Below are 21,142 nucleotides of genomic sequence, written 5' to 3'. Positions count from 1 at the left end.
ATCAGAGAGTACTTGGAATTGGGACAGAACTAATGAATTTAAAATCAAAGATAGAACTACATGTCATTCAACATATGTAGTATACCAAATGACGTGTATTTGTGGATTAATTTATATAGGGCGTACTAAACGTAAAATAAAAAGGAGAGTCTATGAACATTTGAACAATATAAAAAATGGTTTGGAAGGCCATAGTGTTTCCCATCATTGTAAATTAAAACATCAGTGTAGTAGTGTAGGAATTACATTCAAAGTGTTGGAACATGTTACTAGTGATAATCAGGGCAATCGCCTATTAAAACTTAGAAAAGCTGAAACCAAGTGGATTCACCAATTAGGAAGTTTAAGCCCTAGAGGATTAAACATAGAAATTGATCTTCAAGCTTTTATGGTATAGTGTAATATATGTCTGTCCCACAAAATAGGTAAAGAGCAGTATAGTGTTAATCTATAGTAATTACTAGTTTTTTAATATTTTTTTAATATTTTTAAAATTTTAAATAAAAGGAAACATGAATAAATTTAGCATAATTTAATTATAAGTTTATTTAATCGTATCTTATTGTATAGAATGTTTTGTCTTTTAGGGATTTTTAATATCATAATGAAGTTTAATTAATATTAATCAAATTGCATCTTTTTAAATGTGTTTGTTAAATTATTATTTTTTGAAGATTATGAATTGATTTATAATTCTATTATTCTGTAAAGGGATTTTAAGCATTTCTTGGAGAAAGTTGATTGTAGGTATTAATAGTGTTTAATGTGGAATTGATTTGATGTTATATAACACAGAGCGAGACTTATGAACAGTTTCTTATAAATTATAAATGATTCATCTTACTAATATAAATGTTTTAGGATAAGTTACAGTTTAACATCTGCAGAGCACTTATACTGATGTAATGTCAGACCCACCGCAATTAACTCTGATACATTGTACTTGTGAGTAATATGACACCAACCAATGAGAGCCAAACCCGGTAAATTTAAAGCTCACAACAACAGCTGTTCAACATGCAAAGCCCGTTGAGAAAGTTCACCCGAGAGTGAATGAAACGCGTTCGGGAGAAAAAGTTGAACAAACCTTGCTTACTGACAGGACAATCGTGCCTCACCGGTGAAACAATACCGGATTTGCTGAATCACTAAGCTGGAGGAATAAAGATAGGAGAGCGGACATACAGCTCCCATTACAAAGACCAGAGACTGAGGCTTGGGTTGGGACCGCAGAGCAACTTTAAACTTTATGTGCACATAATTTGCACTTATCTTGTAAGTGTATATTTTTATGGCTTTATTTTAAAATAATAAAGAAAGATACAGTGAATCTCGGATGCGCTTGTGTTTTTGTTGTTCAAAACCCAAGGATACGTTTCATCACATGCCAACTGTCTGGACACCTCTGCAGCAACTACCACCAGCAAGGGAACCGCAACACTTGGCCTTGGACTAACTCTTAAACCACACTACGACCCCAAGCCAGAGAACAGGCTCATGTGGTGGAACTAACTCTGCAATATGGCGATAGAGCGACCGAGGTCAACCCTTTAAGCCTGTGTGCTAGCCTTGGGCTACCAGATGCTTGAGAGGGTGTTTATTACATCAGCTCTATCCACACCACCCCAGGTGACAACCGTGATTATCATCATCCCACATTGTGCTTATAAATGGGCAACCAGACAAGGAACGCCAGGATTCTGGAGCTGCCCTCACACTTATACAGTCTCATAGTGTTCCGGATGGATTTCAAGGGGGACAGACCGTGGCAGTACAGGTAGTAGGGGGAGCGACACACCACATACCCACCACCCGAGTACACCTCAACTGGGGAGCCGGGGCCAGAGAAGTGTCCATAGATGTTATGGAGGATCTGGCTGCTGAAGTCCTGCAGGGAAACAACTTGGGCCACCTGATATCCTCCTTTATTCCAGAGGAACAGTGTTGCCCATTGACTCTGGCTTAAAACAGACATGAGCTAGCCACAGTGACCCAGGTAAACCTGAACCCCCAGACAAACCCATTGGCTGAACCCCAACTGAAATGGTCTCTCACTCTCTCCCAAACAAATATTGATAGTCAGTTAGGTTGATGATACCAACAGACAGACAAAACCAGGGCCTGTTGTATAGGATTTCTGATTGGGAGAGGAGAGGTACTACCAAGCTCCATAAGTGGCAGCTGTTGGTGCCTGAGAAATTTTGGACTGAACTCCTTAAGATTGCCCATGATATTCCCCTTGTCAGACACCTTGGGTACAATCACACCCTCAGGTGGATGACCCAAGCCTTTTTCTTTTGCCAGGGGTATCTGACGATGTACAACAACACTGTTGAACATGTGGCACATGCCAGCTGATTGGGAGGCAAAGAAACCATTCTAAAGCGCCCCTCTGCACATTACACATAATCAGTGAACACTTCTGGTGTATCTCAGAAGACATAGGTCTGGCAGCCAAGCCCAGTGCTTCTGGTAATGGTATATTCTTACTCTTGTTGACTATGCTACCCATTATCCAGAGGTGGTGGCTCTCCCCATCATTACAGCAGAGAACATAGCTGAGGCTCTGCTGAAGATATTTAGTAGGTTTCCCCAGTGAAATAGTTTCTGATCAGGAAACACAATTCACATCAGAGCTGAGGCGTCAGCTCTGGAGGGTATGTGGGATTAGGCCCATCCTTAGTATCCCGTATTACCCTCAGACAAAAGGACTCTGTGAGAGGGTTAGTGGAACTTTGAAACATATGCTTAGGAAGTTTGTGGTCACTCATCGTGACTGGGAACAATTGCTGCCCCACCTAACCTACAGAGAGATGCCACAGGAATCAACAGGGGTTTTAACCTTTGAATTATTATATCGGAGAAAGGAGAGAGGGCCTCTAGATCTTATTAGGGAGCACTGGGAGGGAGAGGACCTAGAGGATGGGGTGCCCATTATTCTCTATGCACTGGATTTCCAGGATAGATGGGAGTATCTGACTGGCCTAGTACAAGAAAATCTGCTTTCTGCCCAGATGAAACAGATGTAACATACTTGTCGCACAAAAGTTCTTGGTCCTTCAACCCACACGGCTGAACAAATTACAGGCTGTATGAGAAGGTCCCTACTATATCATAGAGAAATAATGCAACACAACCTATATGCTCTGATGAGCGGATCAGGGGAGGCTTCCATGTCAACATGATGGAGGAATACTTGGAAAGGGACGGGGATATAGCTGCTATATGCACTTTCCTCAGTGAAGAAATTGAGAACTCCCCACTCCCTGATTTGCTAGAGACTACAAAAATGACTAGTTCACTCAACCAAGTTCAAATAGGTCCTCAACTAGGGAAGAGGGAGTAAGAGGAAGAAAAATGGTTGTTAGAGGCAAGGAGGCCCCTGTTTTATGCCCTACCAGGAGTCACTTATTTGGCCCAACACCATGTCAAGATCCCTGGTCAGGCCCTGCTCCGGATACAGGAGTCTGTAAAGACATGAGAAAGGAGATAACCAAAATGGAAGCTCTGAGAGTTATTGACCCTTCCACATGCCCCTGTGCCTCCCCAGTAGTCCTAGTGTTACAATACTAGTGTTAAATATCATCAAATTGTATGCATGTATATATATATAAGTGTATGTGTATATGTATATATATATTAGTATGCGTGTGATTTAAAGTCATAGAGTAGTTTAACTACTTTAACCTTCAGAAAACTGATCAGAACACACCTGCTCATGACAATGTTCCCTATGTACAGGAATAAAGCCAAATAAGAATACTTTCTTGGAACCTTCCATGTCAAAAGCAATGTCAGGAGCATTATTGCCAGCTGCAGGTAGTTCTGCAATCAGCTCTCCTTCACTCCCTGCCCTGACATTGTGGTTCATCTTGTTAGTGCCTCTGACCTTGCCTGAATTTCGTGTTTGGCTCCTAAATCTGTCTTGCTATCTGACTACCCTTTTAGATCTCCCTTGAATTTAATGTAACATTGGACTGCTTCTCTTTTTTCTGAACTTGACCTTGTACCCTGACTATTCTATTGGATTCTCCCTGGATTTGGTGACTGATCTGACTGCTCTCAGGTATCTGGCTATTCTCTAAGTACCAGCCTGTCTCTGTTTCCTGTGGCATCATCCTGCTTCTCTGGCATCCTGTTCCTGTATCCTAGTCCTGCAGAGGATGCCTGTCAAGCACTGGTATCTTGTTTCAGTGTCTAGCCCTACAGAGGGTGCTTGCTAAGTTACTGTATCCAGCACATGTACCCAAGCACTTATTAGGGTAAGAAAAGTGATCCTTCCGGGATAATATTACAATTAAACAACAGCTGGAAAAAGAAAAAGACGAAGAAGAAGACAATTAAGCTGATGTTTAATTGTAATATTATCCCGGAAGGATCACTTCTCTTATCCTTAAAACAGTTTTCGGTATTATTCATGGGGTTATTTACAACTAAAGGGGGGGGGGGGATATTGACCATAGTCCTTTGAGTAATATTGTTTATTTAATGAATATTGTATCTTTTCCTTATTGTGTATCTCATATTATATTATGTATCATTTACCCACTGGAGTGTCCCTATGTATAACGCACTGAGTACAATGTATATTATTGATGCAATTCTCTTTTGATGAGGGTTAACATTCTTCAACTCAGCCGTTACTATTTTTATTACCATTGTAATCTGATAAATGTGATATGGAATAAGTCTTCTAGAATTTGCCGAATCTTTAATTTGTCTTTAACCTGTTTGTTTTAACCTTAACCTTTTGTTTTGCCATACAACCTGTATGCGGAACTATTTCCATGACTACCGTGATTCGGATGTGTGATTGGAGGTGCTCAGTATATAAGTGCTGTATTGCTACTCACCTGTTATCCTATGACTAAGTGTCGGACGGCATGAAACGCGTAAGGACGTGCCCCCTTCTCCTGTGTTTGAGTGTATGTATTTTTTATACCGGAATAAAGTTTGAACTTTTATCTTTGGATACCCCGGTGTGCTGCCTATCCTCCTTTCTTGTTAACAAATCAAATTAGTTAATAGAAGTAAATTGGAATGGTGTTTAAATTGTATGCTAAATCATGAAAGAAAGATGGAAGTTTCATGTCCCTTTAAGCAAATTTGATAATAGTGATAGCCATCAATCAAAAGCTAGCCCCCATAAGTACAATGCTGCTTAGAATATGTATATATACTTTTCAACAAAGAATACAAAAGAACAAAGTAAATTTGCTAATAGAAGTGAATATAAAAGTGCATTAAATGGACATGATACCTAAATGTTAAAGCAGTTGAAAGTTATGCAGCAAAAAAAAATCACTACAGAATATCACTATAAGATCTCTGTGTAAAAAAGGAAGTTATTTTACCTCAAAATTTCCTCATTATAAAGGGATATAAGCAGCCAATTAGGATGTGCAGCACAATCATGTTATTTCCCTTCTCAGTTCAAGGAAGTTTACTATGAAATCTCACGAGATTTCAATGAAAACTCATGAGATGACAGTAACAGTGATATCAGCATGGATGGATCTGATTGGCTGTTTTTTTTAGTTTGTTTTTTTTTAAACCTCAAGGTTAACTTTCCCCTTTGTATACACAGATCTGGAATGTTAGCAATATTTTAGATGGAGTTTAATTAATTAGTTGTAATGAAGATACACTTTAACTTGCTTTTAAATGTAGTTATGAATTCCAAATACCCTGCCTCCGACCACTGACTTCAAAAGTAAATTTTTTTGGTGAGCTAACAGTTTTGAACTAATCTCCAATCGGCGCTTTAGCTACAATTGCCATATGAGTGTAAGTACCATATGAGTGTAAGTGCCGTATGGCTAGAGTGCTGATTGGAGAACAGTTCAAACCATTAGCTCATAAAAAAGATTACTTTTGAAGAGGGCAGAAAAAAAAATTACAATTTAAAATGGAATCACATAAAACTGAATTTCATCACAAAAATAAATAATGAAAATAAGGCTTTTTCTTATAGTACATACATAATATCCTTCATTTAGTCTCTAGACCTGCAAAGCTTAAAGAAATACTAAACCCAAATTTTTTCTTTCATGATTCAGAAAGACCAACTTTTTATTGTACTCCTATTATCAATTTGTCTTCGTTCTCTTGCTATCTTTATTTGAAAAGCAGTAATGTAAAGCTTAGGAGCCGGCCTATTTTTGGTTCAGAATCCCTGGATAGCGTTTGCTTATTGGTGGCTACATTTAGCTTCCAATAAGCGAGTGTAACCCAGGTTCTCAACCAAAAATGGGCCAGCTCCCAAGTTTTACATTCCTGCTATTCAAATAAAGATAGCAAGAGAACGAAGAAAAATTGATAATAGGAGTAAATTAAAACGTTGCTAAAAATTGCATGCTCTATCTGAATAATTAAAGAAAAAAAATGGGTTTAGTATCCCTTTAAATGTTTACTATCTAGCCCTGAACAGAAAATGTTTGCTACCCCCTATCTAGAACATTAATCTTAATCTTAGTCTTGATGATTTTTGTCATCTTTCTGCTGTCCAGCATGATGTTGGATAAATACAACAAACCCAAACATAACTCTTGTTCTTACAAATAATTATTATAATTATTAACAGTTATTCAATTAAATGAATACGCATGATTACAGTATATTTGAATGGAAAGTTTAAAGTATTTTTGTGATTGTACTTTTATGTTAGGATTTTATTTTTGTATTCAATATTATGTTTTATAGTTCTGTTGGACGAATGCAGTTCTCAAATTCGGCTGTCTTGAACATCAAAAAATTGCCTTCGAAATAAAGTTGTTGCAAAAAAAAACAAAAACATCTTGTTGCTGATTGGCTGACATTTGGATCACCTACTTTCACATTGTTGTGACGTAAAAATAATGCGTCTCTATGTTAGTAGGAAGGATGTTTAAGAAACCGAAAAGGAGCTTTCGTGGGAGGAAAGCGGAGTCTAGTGATGAGGAGAGGGAAGAAGAGGATGAGACGACCGGGCAGAGCTTTAACTCAAGGCATAGGCGTCCCGAGAGGAGGGGGATAACCTGCGGTACCAGAAAGGAAGGGCAGACTACTGCTGAGAGGGAGAAACCTGGTGCAGATAGCGAGGAAGAGCCAGATAGTGAGAGTGAAGAAATTGCAGAGCCCAATGCACTGCCCCGTACACACCACCCTTTGCTGAGCTTCACCGGGGACGATAAGGAAGGTGAGCCACTTATTTAGGGAATCCAGCGTATTTTAGGTTAAATGGCTAGTTGTAGGAAAGAAAATGGTTAAACCATCGATGTCAGAGTGTGCTGCACTGTAATGTGTTTACTGTACACGTGACATTGGAGTCACTTTATAAAGTAGCAATTATATTGACATATACAATTTTATATATTTTTTTCGATACTAGACATTTATTTTACCTTTTTTTATTTATATAATTTCGCAATCCACCCGTTCGTGTTTTACACTTTCTTTCAATTAGATGATAGCTTGTGAAAATGCAGCGGGTTCATGCTATGTTAGAGCATATAAAGTATTGCAGTAGTCGGGATTGTGTATGGCTTGAATTTGACATGAAGAAAAAGCAACTTTTCATGTAAAGGGTAAATAAATGGTTTACAATAATTCAGTAATACAGATTGGATAATGTTTTATACCCAGTATGATCATATAAATGGTATAATGGCACAATGATAATCGGTGCTTTGGTTTGTTTGTATACTGCAAAAGCTTCTTGTATTTGTCTTACAGACTGATTTCATATGTATTTCAATGCAGTGGTGTAGTTTAAAACGATCTAGGGGAAAATAAGTGGTTCCAGGTAGCAGAAAGCTTTCTTTGGCCTGGAGACCTAATTTGTTTTGTTTTATGTTTATTTGCCACTAGAACTGCAACAACTAATCAATAATAATCGATGATAAAAATAGTTAACGAATCTCATCATCGATTAGTTGGTCTATGCAAAGCACCAGCTGTTTCACTGCATTGAACACCTGCACATGGTATTTTGTTTTATTGTTATGTCCTTAGCCTAAGGGACGTCTACATACATTTACTTTTCACTTTTTCAGGACAGTGTAAGTTTATTTTTAAGTTTATAACTACTCCGGGATAATTGCCAACCCAGAAATAATAAGTCATTATTTGGATTGTTTATATTAAATCTGATGATTTGGGAATATGCTTTGCATGATATAGTGCCAAGCTTGTTATTTACACCTAGCCCTAGATTGATGGGAATTATTTGAATTGATTTGCACAATTATTAGCGGATTGCTTGCTATTGCTGTATAGATAAATGTGTTAGGCTTTGTCCTGTTATTAATATATAGTCTTTAGTGCTTTTTGAATATTTTTTTTTTTTTTAAATAAATTGTGATATATACTAGATTCAACCTCTAAGTATATATGTTATTTTAAGAGCGGACTAGATCCTTTTTTCCCTAAACTTCATAGCTGGTTATTTACCATTGCATATAGATATTCAAGATATTTTTATATTAGAATGAAGTCACGCTTACTTTAAGAGGCCCCTTTGCATTGGTGGAGACTGGAGAGTTAACAAAGATAAATATCCCACCTCGGTCAAATGAGCGCCTCTTCTCTGCTGCAGGCAAAATAGCTTGGATTTTATTTTAAATATAGGGGACTTTTTTTTTTTTTTTTTTTTTTTAAATCAGATTTAGTTGATTAATCAAAAAAAATAATCGGCTGATTAATCGATTATGAAAATAATCATTAGTTGCAGCCCTACTTGCCACTAAGGGTTATAATTATTATAGGGTATTTAAATAAAGCATTAGGTGTAGATAAAATTTGCAATTGACATGTATTACCTATTTTGCAGCTAACTCTCCTAAAAATGGGAAAAACCATGCAGGGTGTTCAAATGAATATGTAAACCTAAGTACTATACTCTGATAACTGAGCTATTGTTTTTCCCTAACTAACTGCCTACAGCCAGGAAGTCACTAACTGACATGCCTGGCTCACTAAAGCTGTACTAAATTAGTTCTGCTGGGAAACTGTTTTATTTGTAAAATAAGAACAGTAAAAGAGATGCATAGAACTACCTAAAACTCTCCAGCTTTGTGTGTGTCCCACCTCCTCCAGTAACACTAGTTCTCAGTTTTTCTGATATAACCAATCAAAGAAAGGCCACATCAAACATCAGTTTCTTCACCTTAGAGCATTGATTTTCAAACCTGTCCTCAGGTCTCGCCAACAGTCTAGGTTTTCTGGATTACCCTGGATGCTAGCAGGTAAAATAACCACGTTTAGTATTCAGCTGATTATTTCACCTGTGCTCTAGTTCAGATAACCTCACAATATGGCCTGTTAGGGAGACTGAGGACAGGTTTGAATACCAGTGCCTTAGAGGTAAACTGGTTTGTAACTCAAACTATTTACTTGCTCTAAAAGAAATACAAATTTGGATAGAAAAATGGAAAACTTACCCTGAATTTATAGCCTTTTATTTTGTATAATCCTCACCTATATATTGTAAAGCAGCAATTATTCTTATAATAAAATCCATGGGAATTTGAAATTTATTTTCACTAACTTCTTTTTTCAAATAAAATAGACAATGCATCATTTAAGATAAAGAGGCCTACAGTCAATGCTGTTGTATTTAAAGTACAGAAAAATACAGAAAATGGGGGAAGCACAGCACAACCTGAAGCAAAAGGTAAAAAAACAGAATTTTATTTTATTATTGTATTATTAAAGTGTTCTTAATCTTGAGGATAAACCTCTACTCGTTAATTATATGCATGGAAATCTATAATTGCATGCACAGGGTTTAGTTAAACTTTTCCGAAATAATCCACATTTTTTTTTGTATTTTATTTCTTAAACATTATTCAACTATATATAGTTTATGCCCATAATCTGTTTAATGTTTTGTCATTATTGAAATCATTTCTGTTTTTAGTTTAAGTATTTAGTGAATTAATTATATTGACTATCTTTTAATAAAGTATTTCTAATTTGAGGTTTACTGATTTAGCACACAAGGAATAGCTTAATAACGGTTGTCATGTGATGGCATTAAGAACTGAAATTAAGTCTTTATCTTATATGGTGTGAGTGATATGTGTCACTCATTCACTAATAATTCATGCTTTATTTTTTATGGTTATTTAGACTCCCCAGAAAGCAACAGCAGCTCGGATTCGGAGTCGAATAAGCCAGAAGGCAATTCTTCTTCAGATGATGACTCCTCTTGTTCTGCGTCTAGCACTCCAGGTCCATCACCACCTACATTATCATCAACAGGTTTGTAGTTACATGTGGTCTCTTGTAATCTACGAAACACTGATCTTTTGTGCTTTAGTAAAATTAAAGAAACATTAAATATCTCTTGCTTTTGTGTAAAGAATTTATTTTCCCACGCTCCCTAAAGAGGCAGAAAGCAAAATCTGTAACCTAGGTTTTGAAAATGCTGCAAACTGCCTAAACTAGCTATTTCACAGGGAAGATTCAATACAATTACACACACAATACAGAAAAACAGGAATAGAAACATAGATTTTTCAGACCTTCTAGCTAATGAGAAATTGAATTAACAACAAAGTAAATTACAGTTATTTTAAGTAATTTTTTCCTTGTTTTTTTCTGTGTTGAAATGACTCTTCTTTACATAACTGAGGGTTCTACTAGGTTGTTGTTACTGATTCACGTTGGCTTCAATTTGCTTCTGTTCAGCACAGATGAAATCCCAGATGCCAAGACAATCCGAGCTGCACGCAGGAAGCGTGTGCTGGCCCGTAGACAGGTGGATTACATTTCACTTGATGCATCACATAATGGGTCAAACTCCAGCCAATCAGACAGCAGTGACGAATATGATGACCACGAGAAAAGAAGAGAGTTTGCTCCAGGGATAAAAACAACGAGGGAGCAGATGATTGAAGAGACACATAATCTAGGTTAAGACTAGTTCTATATTAAAAAGCATAATTCCTTAAAAGTAAATATTTGTTTTAATACTTTATGTAGGGCGTCTTATTTGAAGGGACAGTAAACGTGAAAAAATATTTTACATAATTCTGCACATAGTGCAGAATTATGTAACGTTATCTTATCGACAGCTTGAATGAAAAATCAAGATTCGAGAGATTTTATCCCCCAAGGTTACTTGCCTTGTTTCCTCTTCAGGCTCTTCTGAACAGGTCTTCTTTTGAAAAGCGATTTGTTTTTTAACTAAATGTAGCAGCAACAAGCTACATTTAGTTTAATAGAGTAATCGGGCTCGCTGTAATTAGCACGGCTGCAAACTGCTTTTCAAATCTGATTATACAGCCTGCCCGGGAATTGCTTTTGTAAAGAAGACCTGATCAGAAGAGATTGGAGAGGAAATAAAGTGTAAATTTGGGGGATAAAATCTTTAAAATCTTTTGATTTTTTCAAGCTCTCGCTAAGATAATGTTACATAATTCTGCACTATATATTTCTGTACATGATGGGCAGTCTTTATTTTACATTCACCTGCTAAACAATTAATATTTTAAAAGTATTTAATACCCCAAATTTTTATCTTATGTAAATTAAAGGTCAAGGAAATTTATTAATTGGACTAATCTACTACAGATAATGTTTGAAATGTATATTTTTAGTTTAAAATGTATATCGTTTATTTCCATTTACCATGCTAAATATTAATTTCTCTCTATTACTACATAGATAATCATGTCTTTCCCTTATCTAATCATACAGATTTGTTTTCTTTAGGTGCTGATTCCCTGGGAACTGAAAGGGCAGTGATGTCCTAATGTGTCATTGACTTAGAATCTGATTTAAAGGGACTGGTGACCCAGTTTAAAATTTAAAGGGACAGTCTAGTTAAAAAAAAAAAAAACTTTCATGATTCAGATAGGGCATGTAATTTTAAAAAACTTTTCAATTTACTTTTATCACCAATTTTGCTTTGTTCTCTTGGTATTCTTAGTTGAAAGCTAAAACTAGGAAGGCTCATATGATAATTTCTAAGCCCTTGAAGGCCGCCTCTTATCACATGCTTTTTTTATTTGCTTTTCACAACAGGGAGAGCTAGTTTATGTAAACCATATAGATAACATTGTGATCACACCCACGGATTGTGGCAGACACTGCACTAATTGGCTAAAATGAAACTCAGTAGATAATAAATAAAATCTCATGTGATCAGGGAGCGGTCAGAATATGCTTAGATACAAGTTAATCACAGGTAAAAAAGTGTATTAATATAACTGTTGGTTATGCAAAACTGGAGAATGTGTAATAAAGGGATTATCTTTTTAAACAACAAAAATTCTGGTGTTGACTGTCCCTTTAAAGTGATGGTAAATCCTAGCGTTTTTGAAATTGTAGGATTTACCAGTGCTATAAATAAAGGGGACTTTCAGTCATAAAGTATAAAATACTTAATTCTGAAAGTTCTTTAATTTACCTGCAGTGTATGCAGCGCTGAGGGCCTCAGACCTCCCATGGCAGAACTCTATTTTTTCAATGAGGTGACTTTTCCACCTCTTAGCCAATAGTCGTGCGACCCAGTTGGCATTATGCTGTATGGCTAGCACACTATTGGCTATCATCACCTTGTTAATAAAATATACTACAGGCAAATAAAGGGACTTTCTGCATAAAGTATTTTATACTTTATGACAAAGTCTCCTTTATTTGTAGCACTGGAAAATCCTAGTATTTCAAAAACTCTAGGATTTACCATCACTTTCAATGGAATGTATTATAAGTTGTGTTGATTTAAATTAGCTTAGAGATTGTTTGGACGAATATGCACAAAATTAGGCCGATGTGGGATAAAATGGAAATTGCAATTGGTTTGTTACAAAGTGAGTGTGCTCCATATTCATAAAATAAACTGTATGAAAGAGGTAACTATTGATAAGTATTGGCTATTTATTATGCTAATGGACTTTTTTAATACAGTATCTGACAGTGAATCTGACGGAGATGAAAACCAGGAAAATGTTGAACTGCAGGACCAATGGGAGGAGCAGCAAATAAGAAAAGCTGTCAAGTTCCCACAGGTCAGGTTTAGATTACATTCTAATTTAATAATGTTTATTATTATTTTTTTATATTTAAAGAGTAAATGATGGATTAGGACAAACTATAGTAAGATTTAAATGTGTTTTATGAACTGTGTATTACACTAAATACAAGTGTTGCAAATTATGTTAAAGGGACAGTCTACACCAAAATTTTTCTTATTTAAAAAGATAGATAATCTCTTTATTACCCATTCCCCGTTTTTGCATAACCAACACTATTATATTAATATACTTTTTACCTCTGTGATTACCATGTATCTAAGCCTTTGCAGACAGCCTCCTTATCTAAGTGTCTTTGACAGACATGCAGTGTAGTCAATCAGTGAAGACTCCTAAATAACTTCACGGGAGTGAGCACAATGTTATCTATATGACACATGTGAACTAGCACAGTCTAACTGTGAAAAACTTTCAAAATGCTCTGAGCTAGGAGGCGGTTTTCAACTGTTTAGAAATCAGTTTGAGCCTAGCTAGGTTTAGCTTTTCAAAAATACCACCAAGGGAACAAAGCAAATTTGATGATAAAAGTAAATTGGAAAGTTGTTTAAAATTGCATGCAGTATCTGAATCATGAAAATTTAGTTTTGACTAGACTGTCCCTTTAAGTTTGCTTCCTAATTGTACATTTTTAAACAGATTTTTGAGAGTACTATGTAGTGTTTTGTTTGTTTATGGTCCTGACATGATGTGACACTGTTCTAAAATCTAAAGAGAAATTTTGTTGGCAGTACAACGTAAAACTGAATTATTCAAATTATTTATGTAGTTGTGCACAGAATTATTAAAATGTTCCAAATTTTACTAAATCAGTTGGCCTCTTTAAAATAACACTAAGAAGGATATTGCGCATGTGTACATAAAGGCGATGTCTGTAGCAGGAAATTGTATTTTTAAATAGATTTTTGGTTATAACATCACTACAATGTATCTGCTTGGACAAATTATCCCATGCTATTACATAAGTTTTTAAAATGCTTCTTTACAGGGTCCTAAAGCACCTTGTAATAACAGAACTATCTTGTAGCCTTGCAATAAATTAACATAATAGATAAAAGTAAAAACTTTCTGAATACATGAACACTTGTTCACTGCAATTTGTTTTATTAGCGAGACTACCCCACCACCTGCTTAATTCAGAGGGGGTATAGCCAGACTTTTTACTGGGGTAGACAATGATAGCCACAGACAGTTTGTTAATGGTCTGGTATCTTACCATCTCTACTGAGGCATAGTTTAAATGCCAAATTCAAAGGGCAAAATTAAGTATATTGCAAAATTAAGTGTATTGCATATATATATATATATATATATATATATATATATATATATATATATATATATATTTATATATATATATATATATATATATATATATATATATATATATATATATATATATATATACACACACATATACACACACATATATACACACACACACACATACACACACACACACATACAATCCTAAATAAGCAAGCACTCACTGGCGTTTGAAAATAAGCAAAAGTTTACTTGCAAATAGTACAAATCAGTACATAAGTTAACGTTTTCGGGCCGTAGCCCGTCCTCAGACTTGCAAAAACTAAACAACCTACCACCTCTTATAAGTGCCACCATCATCCCCCTCAGTGAAGACACTCTGCCGCATCCGGTATAATTCAACATTTTAAAATATAGTTTACATGTCATATCCCTTTACATAGTTGATTAACGATACATATAGTTAGCTATCTCCACAACCAATCACACAGGTATCTCAATAGATACTAACTTAATTACTTTCTTGTCACAGTATTCAACAAATCTTATTACAAACATAAGGATATGCAATACATATCAAATAGTGTAAACAATATCATAATACATCCCCTGTGCATATTGTGTGCATAATGTGACAAAACGTTCCTAAGCAATGGAGATTCACAGCCGTTAATACACAGCCATACATTTAAAATCAAGTCAGTTATTGCTGCCCTATAATAATATATTCAGATATATCTACAAACTCTCATATTTAAATAACATTACCCTCAAGTTCATAGGAAGTATATATTGTGCATTTGCAGCATTGTAGAGTCTAGCCAAAGCTGAGGGATGGGGGGCGTGTCCAGCTACATCATAATGCGAGTCATCGGGTTTAGCCAATCAACCGACAGTATTTCCGATCGTATACCCAACCACAGTCTCCATTATAAGTGTGTTACTCCTAGTTAATAATTTCAAAGCGAGTGACAGCAAGTGATAGATTTATTAGGTTACTTTACACAGTGACAAGTAGCAGCGATGTTTCGGGATTAGCTCCCTTTATCATCATGATTAAGGGAGCTAATCCCGAAACGTCGCTGCTACTTGTCACTGTGTAAAGTAACCTAATAAATCTATCACTTGCTGTCACTCGCTTTGAAATTATTGTGAATATTGTTGGAGACTGGAGTGACTTGCAACTGTCCGTTGAGTGCTGAACTGTTTGTATTACTCCTAGTCAAACCAGCTGAGAGAGCAATTATATATAGTGTGTATACTCGCACAGCTTGCAATTATGTTGCACTAACAATTACATCGTGTTGGAGTCTTAGCCGAGACTGAGGGATGGGGGGCATGTCAAACCGTGTCATAGCGTGAGTCATCATGCTTACCAATAAGCAGACACTATTTGCGATCGCTTACGTTGACACAGTCCCCATATCTCTGTAGAACCACCTTCTATAATGTATTCATAAACATAATAGCCCACAACTATGTTATATAACCCAGGCAGTATAACTTCTCAAACTATCTAAAAGGATATTACTTTTCATTTTTAATAAACAGTCATAAATATCGACCAGCTCAAAGAGAGTATCCCCTTACTAAATGAATGCTCTATATATTAATACAAATGAAGATCATTATTCAATCTAGCAGTATGTTACTATACTGTATTAACTAAAAGCTGATACATTCAGGGAACATATACAAACCATTATCAATGGGAAGAAAAATATATATAGGTGGCCCCATAATTCAGGTGGGTCCTTAGACAGGATGTGGATACGGTTTAGGTGACTATGAAATATTAACTAGGGGCACGTCGGGGGGGCATAGGACCACAACATATATACATCCGTAGCTCTCTCGACTGTAGTTGATTAATTCATGTCTTCATGAAGTATGTTATTGAACTTTCCATTTAGAGATGCTTCCCATTTAAAGGAAACATTGCCAGTCCAAACGGGTGTTCTATCCTCCTGGATGAACAGTCGTCCCCAGGGTATAGATCCATATCGTCTTCAGTTGCAGGAGCTTCTTCTTCCTGTCCCCCCCCCCCCCCCCTCATCCAAGAGGGGTTATGTGGTCAATCCACACAAAGCGTAGATCCTTCACTGTATGGTTCATTTCCAAGAAGTGCCTCGCCACTGGTTGGTCCGTCTTCTTTTTATCCAATGCTGTTCTAATGGCACTCCGATGGTTAGCCATCCTTTTCTTGATATCATCCGTTTTTCCTACATAGTACTTTCTACAAATACAATTAAGTAGATACACCACATATTTAGTGGAACAAGTTAGGTGGAATTTGATCCTGTATCTGTGATTAGAATGTGGATGATATGTGGTATTTTGGATCATTGAGTTACAGGTTGTACAACTAATGCACTTGAAACATCCCGGTTTCTGGGTCTATAACCATAACTCTTTGGTGTAGGCATGTTTAGGATCTGTTTTCATTAATAGATCTTGCAGGCTGCGACCTCTCTTATAACCCATTCTTGGAGGTTCTGCTTTCTGGAAGTGGAGCGATGTATCAGATGCCAGTAGTTTTCCAATATATTCTCTTATCGATTTTGCCAGCACATCTGTTGCAGGTGTGTACATAGTGACAAATGTCATCCGTTCCTTTGTGCTCTTTCAATTGATTTGCCAATAATTCTGTACTTATGCATTTGTTGGCTGCTTTCTGTGCTCCCTTGATAATATCAAAGGTATACCAGCTCTGTGAGATTTGACTGACATTTCATGTAATTGTGTTTGTGCTTCTTCTCTCTGAGAATTGTTCCTCACCACTCTGTACATCTGAGCCTTAGGTATAGCCCTAATCGGAGATGGTAGATGGCAACTACTTGCTAGTAGCAGAGAGTTTCTGTCCGTGGCTTTGTGGTTCATTGTCGTCTCCAGCTGGATCACTTTCTTATAGATCCTTAGATGAAGGAAATCCACTTCATTTCTGCTATGTATCATTTTAAACTTCACAGGTGTTTGATTATTCAGGAAGTTAAACCACGTAATGAGACCTTCTTCATCACCTCTCCAGATCAACAGAACATCATCAATGTACCGCTTGTACAAGGTAATGTTGGGGTTTGCATGGACTCTCATCACATTAGTCTCGTAATCCTCCATATACAGATTTGTGTACGAGGGGACCATATTTGACCCCATCGCCGTTCCTGTGATATGCTGGAAGTACCTTGTTTCGAGCCTAAAGTAATTGCAAGTTAGGCAGAGTTGTAGAATCTTGATGTACTCAGTTTCGGGTCCCACATAGGGGTATCTTGATACAGCCTTTTGAAACCGCCTCCATCCCATCCTGGTGTGGGATGATAGTGTACAGATTCGTGACATCCATAGTTACTAGATAGTCATCTGGACCGATGTCACGAATCACAGATGGTAAACTTAGAGTGTCCGTGGAATCTCGAACATAAGATGTCATCTGTTTAACAAGTGGTTGTAAATGGTAGTCAACCCACTGGGCCAATGGACTCAATAGGGATCCTCTGACGGATACAATGGGTCGGCCCGGGGGATTCAGCAGACTCTTATGCATTTTTGGGAGGGTGTTAAGGATTGGGCATACTGGATGTATCACTTGTAGCCATTCATATATTTCTCTTGTGATCAAGTTTTGTTCCAAACCCTCCTTCAGTACTTCTATGACAATCCCCTGGAATTGTCTAGTGGGATTGCTCATTAAAGGTCAATACACCAGTTGGTCCTCCAATTGTGAACGGATCTCATTACTACAATCAGGATAGTTAAGTAGCACCAATTACGGATCACTATGGAAGGATCTTTAGAAAGGTCAATGATGGCCTTCTGTTCTTCCAATGGAATATTTCCTCTCATTTTGTTTCAGTCATGGCTGGCATATCCTGTAGCACCAATCTAGATAGGTCAGTGAAGGTTTTGATGCATACTAAAGTACTTAAGGGGGGTTTGGAACAAAACTGGATCACAAGAGAAACATATGAATGGCTACAAGTAAAACATCCAGTATGCCCAATCCTTTACACCCTCCCAAAAGTGCATAAGAGTCTGCTGAAACCCCCGGGCTGACCCATTGTATCCGCCAGAGGATCCCTATGAGTCCATTGACCCAGTGGGTTTACTACCATTTACAACCAGTTGTTAAACACATGGCATCTTATGTTTGAGATTCCACGGACATTCTACATTTACTGTCTGGGATTTGTGACATTGGTCCTGATGACTTTCAAGTAACTATGGATGTCACGAGTCTGTACACTATCATCCCACACCAGGATCATCAAGATACCCCTATGTGGGACCTGAAAATGAGTACATCATCAAGATTCTACAACTCTGTGTGACTTACAATTACTTTAGGTTTGAAACAAGGTACTTCCAGCAGATCACAGGAACAGCGATGGGGTCGAATATGGCCCCCTCGTACGCAAATCTGTACATGGAGGATTACGAGACTAATGTGATGAGTTCATGAGAAACCCAACATTACCTTGTACAAGCGGTACATTGATGATGTTCTGTTGATCTGGAGAGGTTATGAAGAAGGTCTCATTACATGGTTTAACTTTCTGAATAATCAAACACCTGTGACGTTTAAAATGTGTTATAGCAGAAATGTAGTTTATTTCCTTGATCTAAGGATCTATAAGAAAGAGATCCAGCTGGAGACGGCAATGTACAACAAGGCCACGGACAGAAACTCTCTGCTACTAGCAAGTAGTTGCCATCCACCATCTCTGATAAGGGCTATACCTAAGGCTCAGATGTACAGAGTGGTAAAGAACAATTCTCAGAGAGAAGAAGCACAAACACAATTACTTGAAATGTCAGTCAAATTCTCACAGAGGGGAGATATACCTTTTTGATATTATCAAGGGAGCACAGAAAGCAGCCACCGAATGCATAAGAACAGAATTATTGGCAAATCAATTAAGAGAGCACAAAGGAACGGATGACATTTGTCACTACGTACACACACAACAGATGTGCTGGCAAAATTGATAAGAGATACATCTCTCCCCTTCCAGAAAGCAGAACCTCCAAAAATGGGTTATAAGAGAGGTCGCAACCTGCAAGATCCTATTAATGAAAACAGGTCCTAAACATGCCTACACCAAAGAGTTACGGTTACAGACCCAGAAACCGGGATGTTTTAAGTGTCTTAGCTGTACAACCTGTAACTCAATGATCCAAAGTACCACATTTCATCATCCACATTCTAATCACAGATACAGGATCAAATTCCACCTAACTTGTTCCACTAAATATGTGGTTTATCTACTTAATTGTATTTGTGGAAAGTACTATGTAGGAAAAACTGATAATGATATTAAGAAAAGGATGGCTAACTATCGGAGTGCCATTAGAACAGCAATGGATAAAAAGAAGACTGACCAACGAGGCGAGGCACTTCTTGGAAATGAACCATACGGTAAAGCAGTGTTTTTCAACCAGTGTGCCGTGGCACTCTAGTGTGCCGTGAGAGATCCTCAGGTGTGCCGCGGCAGACTGACAACAGTGCGGGGGTGTCCCTCTTTCAAATTTTGAAATATTGGGAGGTATGTGACAGGCTCATCAGGCATCATTTACAACCATGACATTGACATTCATTCACAGACAATGATTATGATTGTTTGTGAATGAATGTCAATATGTCATGTATAGGTTGTAGGAGGCATGGCATGACAGCACAGTACAGTGTGTGTGTATGTATGTATGTATGTATGTATGTGTGTATATATATATATATATATATATATACTGTATTAGGCTACAATGTGTGATTTTGTACAATTTTGGGATGGTGGTGTGCCACAGGATTTTTTTTTTATGTAAAAAAGTGTGCCACGGGAAAAAAAAAGGTTGCAAATCACTGCGGTAAAGGATCTACGCTTTGTGTTGATTGCGGTAAAGGATCTACGCTTTGTGTTGATTGACCACATAACCCCTCTTGGACGAGGGGGGGACAGGAAGAAACTCCTGCAACTTAAGACAAAATGGATCTATACCCTGGGGACTGTTCATCCTGGAGCATAGAACACCAGTGTGGACTGGCAATGTTGCCTTTTAAATGAGAAGCATCTCTGAATGTTGTGGCCCTATGCCCCCTGACGTGCTCCTATTTAATATTTAATAGACAGGATGTGGATACGTTTTAGGTGAAGTAAAGAGCCACCTGAGTTATGGGACTAATATATATATATATATATATATATATATATATATATATATATATATATATACATACATACATACATACATACATACATACATACATACATACATACATACATACATACATACATACATACAAGTATTTTGACCACATCATCCTCTTTATGCATGTTGTCTTACTCCAAGCTGTATAGGCTCGAAAGCCTACTACCAATTAAGCATATTAGGTGATGTGCATCTCTGTAATGAGAAGGGGTGTGGTCTAATGACATCAACACCCTATATCAGGTGTGCATAATTATTAGACAACTTCCTTTCCTTTGGCAAAATGGGTCAAAAGAAGGACTTGACAGGCTCAGAAAAGTCAAAAATAGTGAGATATCTTGCAGAGGGATGCAGCACTCTTAAAATTGCAAAGCTTCTGAAGCGTGATCATCGAACAATCAAGCGTTTCATTCAAAATAGTCAACAGGGTTGCAAGAAGCGTGTGGAAAAACCAAGGCGCAAAATAACTGCCCATGAACTGAGAAAAGTCAAGCGTGCAGCTGCCAAGATGCCACTTGCCACCAGTTTGGCCATATTTCAGAGCTGCAACATCACTGGAGTGCCCAAAAGCACAAGGTGTGCAATACTCAGAGACATGGTCAAGGTAAGAAAGGCTGAAAGACGACCACCACTGAACAAGACACACAAGCTGAAAC

The 21,142-nt window shown here is 37.1% G+C and overlaps 1 protein-coding gene across 1 annotated transcript in view; it reads left to right on the top strand.

Moving 5' to 3' along the window:
* The first annotated feature begins 6,854 nt into the window (after positions 1 to 6,854).
* GCFC2 (GC-rich sequence DNA-binding factor 2) overlaps positions 6,855 to 21,142 on the top strand; it is an 88,325-nt gene continuing 74,037 nt past the window's right edge. The window contains exons 1-5 of the mRNA XM_053709621.1: positions 6,855 to 7,177; positions 9,548 to 9,652; positions 10,111 to 10,242; positions 10,677 to 10,895; positions 12,895 to 12,995. Of these exons, the coding sequence (XP_053565596.1) occupies positions 6,868 to 7,177; positions 9,548 to 9,652; positions 10,111 to 10,242; positions 10,677 to 10,895; positions 12,895 to 12,995 (867 nt within the window). The 5' untranslated portion in view covers positions 6,855 to 6,867. The remainder of the gene's footprint in view (positions 7,178 to 9,547; positions 9,653 to 10,110; positions 10,243 to 10,676; positions 10,896 to 12,894; positions 12,996 to 21,142) is intronic.

Source organism: Bombina bombina, chromosome 4 (genome assembly GCF_027579735.1).
Source record: "Bombina bombina isolate aBomBom1 chromosome 4, aBomBom1.pri, whole genome shotgun sequence".
NCBI classification, from domain to species: Eukaryota; Metazoa; Chordata; class Amphibia; order Anura; family Bombinatoridae; genus Bombina; species Bombina bombina.
This window is presented reverse-complemented; position numbering and strand designations above follow the sequence as displayed.